This window comes from Aspergillus piperis, assembly GCF_003184755.1.
Source record: "Aspergillus piperis CBS 112811 unplaced genomic scaffold BO85scaffold_6, whole genome shotgun sequence".
NCBI lineage: Eukaryota > Fungi > Ascomycota > Eurotiomycetes > Eurotiales > Aspergillaceae > Aspergillus > Aspergillus piperis.
Window position 1 is genome coordinate 1599256 of NW_020291596.1, and position 7994 is coordinate 1607249.

Sequence of the window (7994 nt, forward strand, 5' to 3'; positions counted from 1 at the left end):
TAGCGCTGGTCCAGAGAGTTTGCCAAATCAAGCAATTTCGGTTCTATCAGTATCCTGGCCCGATCACGCCTGGAGATGAGCATCCAATATCAAGCATGTTCCCCCCGGCAGTAGATCCTACCTCAAATGACTTGTCGCAGTACGTGACCCCGAACATGTTCGAGAAGTAATTTTCTTGCTAAATCATAGAAATAGACGTCAAGGACGCCCCCTTGCGGAAGGTGATGTGGAGTCAGTGACCTACCATCTTCATGAAGAGCTGCAAAAAAGTCAAAGCATGAACGAAGCCTTTCAGCAAGCGTTACAAGAGATTGGGGAGATCATCACGCAAGTCGCCAATGGGGATCTTTCCACGAAAGTTCATATTCGGTCAGCAGAGATGGACCCCGACATTAAAACTTTCAAAGTTACCATCAATGATATGATCAACCAGTTGCGCGTTTTCGCGAGCGAAGTTTCAAGAGTTGCACGAGAAGTTGGAACCGAAGGCATACTCGGCGGACAAGCGCAGATTGCTGGTGTTCATGGTGTATGGGAAGAGCTCACCAAGAACGTGAATATCATGGCATTGAATATCACAGATCAAGTACGGGAAATCGCAGCAGTTATGGCAGGAGTCGCTCATGGGGAGCTTAGCCAAAAGATTGAGAGACCCGCTCGAGGTGAAGTTCTTCAGCTGCAGCAAACAATCAATACAATGGTGGACCAGCTTCGAATGTTCGCTACTGAGGTGACTCGTGTTGCCCGTGACGTGGGAATTGAGGGGGTACTTGGAGGACAAGCACAGATTTCTGGCATTCAGGGCATGTGGAACGAGCTTACGGTCAATGTCAATGCGATGGCCCATAACCTAACGACTCAGGTACGCGACATTGCAACAGTGACCCGTGCTGTTGCAAACGGAGACCTTACACAAAAGGTTCAGGCTGATTGCAGGGGAGAGCTTCTTGCGTTGAAGGAGATTATTAACTCAATGGTGGACCAACTCCGGCAATTTGCTCAAGAAGTCACGAAGATCGCCAAGGAGGTCGGGACAGATGGAGTTCTTGGGGGGCAAGCCACAGTACATGATGTTAAGGGTGTTTGGAAGGACCTTACTGAGGGTGTCAACCAAATGGCCATGAATCTGACAACTCAGGTTCGTGAAATAGCAGAGGTCACAACTGCTGTGGCTGTTGGGGACTTGACAAAGAAGGTGACAGCTGATGTGAAAGGTGAAATTGCGGATCTCAAACACACAATCAATGGAATGGTGGATAAATTGAATCAGTTTGCTTTCGAAGTCAGCAAGGTAGCACAGGAAGTTGGAGTGGATGGAACTTTAGGAGGCCAAGCTGTGGTTGTCAATATCGAAGGGAAATGGAAAGACCTGACAACTAACGTTAATACGATGGCCCATAACCTGACTCTTCAGGTGCGCTCAATCTCTCATGTCACTCAGGCAATTGCTAGTGGTGACCTGAGTAAAAAAATCGAGGTCCATGCACAGGGTGAAATCCTGACGCTTAAAAATACCATCAACAATATGGTCCAGCAACTCGATCGCTTTGCGCAAGAGCTAAAAAGGGTTGCCCGTGATGTTGGAGTTGAGGGTAAAATGGGAGGACAAGCGAATGCAGTTGGAATGTGTGGCCGGTGGAAGGAGATCACTCAAGATGTGAATATCATGGCCGACAACCTAACATCTCAAGTCCGTGCCTTCGGAGAAATAACCAATGCCGCTACTGACGGAGATTTCAGCAAGCTGATCACTGTCAGTGCTTCTGGAGAGATGGATGAGCTTAAGCAAAAGATCAACAAGATGGTTTCGAATCTCCGTGATAGCATTCAACGCAACACCGCAGCTAAAGAGGCCGCGGAGCTGGCAAACCGCAGCAAATCAGAGTTTCTTGCCAATATGAGCCATGAAATACGGACACCAATGAATGGTATTATAGGCATGACTCAATTGGGACTCGATTCTGAGGGGCTTACTCCCTACATCAGGGAAATGCTGAACGTCGTTCACAATCTTGGCAATAGCTTGCTGACTATCATTGATGATATCCTCGACATCTCCAAGATCGAGGCAAACCACGTGGTCATAGAGTCTATTCCATTCAGCCTGGGAGCCACAGTTTTCAATGCGTTGAAAACTCTTACTGTCGAAGCCAACGAGAAGGCTCTAGAACTTTCTTATTGTGTGGATGGTTGGGTGCCAGACTTCGTTATTGGAGACTCGTTTCGACTTCACCAAATCATTTTGAACCTTGTTGGAAATGCCATCAAGTTCACGGAGCAAGGAGAAATCCAACTCACGGTCAGAAACGCAGCGAAAGACAACTTTTCGTCTACGGACTATATGCTTGAGCTTCTTGTGTCTGATACTGGGATCGGGATCGACAATGCCAAACTAGACCTTATTTTTGACAAGTTTCAGCAAGCCGACGGATCCATGACTAGAAGGTTCGGTGGGACGGGCCTTGGACTATCAATCTCTAAAAAGCTAGCGAATCTCATGGGTGGAGATATCTGGGTATCTTCGCTCATGGGTGCGGGCAGTACTTTTCATTTCGTATTCAAAGTCAAACTCGCCGACACGTCCTATGGGGACATGAAAAAACGGCTGGAACAATACGCAGATCATAAAGCTCTGCTTGTTGCTGTCAATGGTCATGGAGACTCGAACCAAATAATTCAAATGCTGAAGGAGCTCAACCTGAATTTTGTTATCGTGTACCCTGGGGCGCAAGGAGAGGGCGCTTGGGATACCGAAGTCGCCCTCACGAACAGCTCGCAGTACGATGTTCTGATAGTCCAGAACATGGAATCTCTCGTCAATTTAAGAACGTTAGACGAGTTTCGATTCGCCCCGGCAGTTCTGGTGGGCCCATCTATGCCAGTAAGCATGAAGGCAGCGATGGATTTGGGAGTCACCTCTTGCGTGATAAGGTCAGGCCTCACAATCGATTTTGGTCACGGCCTACTTCCTGTTCTTGAAGGTTGCTCTACACGTTTGAGTACGAGACAAACAAATCCTCTGACAATTTTACTAGCCGAGGACAATGAAGTGAATCAGAAGGTTGCGGTCAGATTCCTGGAGAAACATCGGCACCATATTACAGTGGTTGATGATGGCCTGGAAGCTCTTGCCAAAGTTCGCGAACAAAAGTATGATGTGATTTTGATGGATATTCAAATGCCTAATATGGGCGGTTTCGAGTCGACAGTCCGAATCCGCGAGTACGAAGAGGAACATGCTCTTTCGCGGACTCCAATCATTGCGCTGACTGCACATGCTATGTTTGGTGATCGGGATAAGTGTATTGCGGCAGGGATGGATGATTATCTTTCTAAGCCGCTAAATCAAAATCGTTTGATCCAGATGATTGCAAAATGGGCAGGAATGGTCCGCTAAGGAGCAGGGAACGGTGCGCGAGAAGATTCAATCAGACAGAGATGTCGGATGGGAAAATGACTAGAAGTATCCATGTTGAAACTAGGCTCTGATGCTCTTAATCGTTGATCTCTGTACATGTTTTGGCGACATATGGTCTATTGAGGCTTCCTGGTATAGCAGGCGCTAGTGCGTTGTAGTACAGCCTCAAGTCAATGATACTTTCATTAGTTGTTTGGACACATTTGTTGCAGCGTCAATCATGACCTTGAATTATCGCGCTCTCTTTTATTCATCGCAGTAAACGAACGATTACTACATGTCATTTCCTTATCAACAAGGCTGAGCCTGGGGGCTAGCGATTCCAGAGCTTGCGCAGTAAACGACCAACGGGCATCCGCCTGAAGGATTGTTTTTTTTTTTGTTTTTATTTTTTTGAAGCAAACTGATTTAATAAGAATGGTCCCGTAATCACCACTAACGGCACTTTGAAATCTTCGCAGGAATCTTGCCGCGTGAGGCTTTCTTGAGGTGTCATAGCTGTACAGCAGCGCAGTCTCACACCTATCTTTGCTGTACTAAGGTAAGCAATACGTACTCCAGTACTACCTCTGTGTAACAATGACGTTTGAGAATGTTGAGAGGCTGTGTCCTTCAAGTGGCGAAAACCAAGGCGTTTTACAATATCACTGTCAAACCCTATGATCGCTTCCCTGTCCCTGTTAGCTTAGCTTCACTGGTATATGTACTGTCGAACTGGATCAAAGAAGTATCAGGTTAGTAACTATCTAAAGAATAACTAGTCTTGGATAAGAAAAGAGAAATAAAACTGAATAATATTATATAATTATTTGTAAGTAAATACAGACAAGTATTATATTACTAAGCTTTTAAAAGTAAGTTATTTAGAGATAATATAGATTAAGCACGAAGAACAGAACTAATTAAGTATATAAGAAAGTATTCTTATATATCATATTCTCTGTATACTATATCATATACTATCTAAGATAAATTAGTAGTTGATCTAATCATGATTTCAAGATCTTAGTATACCTTGAGTATACTCTTAATAGTAAATCTGATAATAGATAATTATATAATATAAGACTATTCCAGGTATTATAAGAATAATCTAGAATTCTTTTTATAAGAGTTTCTGATTACTTGAGCACTGCCTCTACTAGTACTTTTTATTTAATAAATCTGTCTTACTAGCAGATTAACTAATAAAGATCTGTAATATTATTTTCTCTTCTTTAAGATTTTTTATTCTTAAGAAATATAAAAGTATGTATTCTCCTGTGTGTGTTAACTAGGTTCTTTAGTTTCTTTTCTCTAGAATAAATTAATATATCTTATTATTATATTAATTATAATTAAGTAAAAGAGCACATTCATCAGTCTGATAAGATTTATAAGAATAATTATATTATTAAAAACTTTTATAAATATTATTTTCTAAAAAGCATTTCTTATATCATGGACTTAAAAAGTCAAAATTATATTATCTGTATTTATTATAATTAGAAATATAAGAAATAATTTTATAATAATAAGAAGTAGAATAAATTAAAGTAAAATTAATTAAAAATATAATTTCTAGTTTTTATTCTATAGTTCTTAATATTTTAAATTCTAATGCGGACAATGCTGCATGACTTTCTTAAATTTTAAATAAAATTATATTAGATTTTTCTTAAACTCTTTTATAATATAATCTAACTAATAAGAGATATTATTTTTGTTATCTTCTTAGTTTTCTTTATTTTTATCCTGTTGCGTCGGGCATGGTTCGCTGGTTTTTAATAAAATTTTTTCTAAAATATTAGATATCTTATTAAATTTTTTTTATTAAATTTAAGATTTTTTAGCTGAGTACTATACTCTTTATTTAAAGAATTAAACTTATTCTGAATTATATCAGAGTATTTATTTTTTAGAGCTGGCTTCTTACTATTATTAATTTCTATAAATTAATTAAATAATTCAGATAGTTAGTGAGTTTCTTATAATTCTACTGGTATTATTAGCTTATCTATATTAATTTATTATCTTAACTAATTTTGATATATCCTGTTTACTAGTACTAACAGTTATTCTTATTATATAACTTATGATTTCTTATTATTTAATAATTTAGTTTCTATTCAGACTTCTGGTTATCTATTAGTAATATTATAGATTTTTCTAGTTTAGTTTTTATTAGTAATTCTTAATTATTTTTAAAATTATTATTATTTTTATTTACAGTTTCTTGATTAATAACCTGCCTTACTACAGTTAAAGTATAAATAATTTTTTTTATATCTTTCAAGCTCTTCTTTAAAGATTTTATTTAATTAAATCTGATATTATATTATATCCAGCTTTATTAATTTTAGTTTATAGAAATTCTTATATTCTAAGCTTCTAGACTGTACCGGTTATTTATTATTAATTTAATATTTTTATTAATTATTTTGATATAATATAGATTTACTAGTCTATCAGTCCTTTTTTTATTTTATATTATACTTATATAATTTATTATTAATTTTAACTGCTGCTGCAATCATTCATTATAATATATTTAATTATTCTTGCTAAATAAATTACTCTTAAATCTTAATTTTAAATTTTTTCTTAAATTATATAATATAGGCATCTTTATTTCAGTTTAAGTAACTAGTAATTTACAGAAATTTAAAAAAAAATTAGATACTGATCTGGTCTGTTTAAATTATCATAACTTTTACTCAGTATTTCTTATTATATTAATATCTCTGAATATCTGTTCAAGATATTTCTTAAATCTGATATAATTAGTAAAGATTTTTTTAATATTATTATCTTGATTCTCTATTAGTTTCTTTTAATATCTATAAATATACAGTTTAAATTAATTAAATGCTATTCCAGTTAGGTAAATAAATATAAAAAAGATTTTATTAATCTTATTTCAGAGCTTTTTCTTATTTATATTAAGATATAAATCTAACTGTATCAAGAAAGCCCTAAACTTTGATTAACTGCTATTAAATGATTCTAGTAATCAGACTTTAATAAATTTAACTGCTAAGTGACCCTTAAGTAATTAGTTTTATTATTTTAAAATAATATTACTTTCTTATAACTGATTAACTATCTTCATCAGTTCCTGTGCTGTAGATGTATGTTATTAATCTTTTTTCTAGATATTAGAGTCCTGTAGCACACTTGAAGTAGTTAATATAATAAATAATTTTAATAATAAATACTTGTACTAACTAGTATTTAATATATTAAATTCTAGAATTATTTCCCTGTTCCTGTTAGCTTAGCTTTACTGGTATATGTATTATTAAACTAGATCAAGATAATATCAGACTAATAGTTTATTTAAAAATAACTAGTCTTAGATAAGAAAAGAGAAGTAAGACTGAATAATATTACGCAGTTATTTGTAAGTGAGTATAGACAAGTATTATATTATTAAGTTTTTAATAATAGATTACTTAAGATAATATGAAATTAAGCATGAAGAATAAAATTATTTAAATACAAGAATAAGTATTCTTATATATCTTATTTTATATATACTGAGCTGTATATTCTCCTGTATATTATATACCATATACCATATATCTACCCGTATTCCATCCCATATACCCTATGGTCACGTGATGTGTGGCTGTTCCGGGCATTATAGAAGTAATCCAGAATTCTCCTAAATAAGAGTTTCTGATTGCTCGAGCACTGTCTTTATCAGTACTTTCTGCCTAACGAGTCCGCCTTACTAGCAGGTCAACTAGCAGGGGTCTGTAACACTGACCTAAAAAGAGAAAAAAAAGTATTTTTACTCCACTGAAATATTGAAATAAAAAGACTAAGCCAGAAACTTGATTATTATAAACTAGAACTATTTATTATTAAAGAAAAGAAAAGACTAGTTAATTATAAACTAAGACTACTGAAATCAGTAAGTAAAATTTATCCAGTATTTTATATCTTATTATTAGAACCCGTATTAAAGAATACTAGGATTGCAGAAAATGTGGAAATTAATAATAATATTAAATAAAAATATAGAGTTAAAAAAATTCTAGACCACAAGAAGATTAGCAGCAAATTATATTACTTAGTAAAGTAGAAAAATTATAATATTTTAGAAAATATATAGGAATCCATCAAGAATTTAACAGATTATTACCAGTTTATAAAATAGTATTACTGGTAGATAGATTAAAGTTCATCCAAAAAAAACTAATTAATTAAGTCAGATTAGGATTATCTGACATAGCAGTAAATTAAATAATATTATACTTATTAATTAGATACTCCAGCTCCCAGAAATCCTCAGTGCTTGGGGAATTCTTCTTATCTAATTACTTTAATATATTTAAGTTATAATCTAGCATCCGCTTACCATGATTTTTTAGAAACTGTTATTACTTAAATAAATAAGTTATTTTAATAAAAATGTAAATCTACTCAGCCAGGGTCTCAGCAAGTTCATTTTATAAGATTAAGCAACACTTCAGTGAAAGAGCTGCCTCTTTTGTGGTTATTGTAATGCCGCTTTTACAGTCCTTCAGTACTGATGCTCTAACTCTATTTTAATTATTATCTTAGAATTATTTTTATAGCAGTCTATTAT

At 34.9% G+C, this 7994-nt stretch overlaps 1 protein-coding gene across 1 annotated transcript; it reads left to right on the forward strand.

The window, feature by feature from the left end:
• Positions 1 to 387: 387 nt before the first annotated feature.
• BO85DRAFT_448296 (uncharacterized protein) lies at positions 388 to 3616 on the forward strand. The gene has a single exon (XM_025659904.1). It carries the CDS (start codon positions 422 to 424, stop codon positions 3395 to 3397), a length of 2976 nt encoding a protein of 991 aa, XP_025517324.1. The 5' UTR covers positions 388 to 421; the 3' UTR covers positions 3398 to 3616.
• The last annotated feature ends 4378 nt before the right edge of the window (positions 3617 to 7994 follow it).

Excerpts from the sequence above, each read along its gene's own strand:
- BO85DRAFT_448296 (XM_025659904.1), top strand. The coding sequence starts at position 422 with ATGATCAACCAGTTGCGCGTTTTCGCGAGCGAAGTTTCAAGAGTTGCA.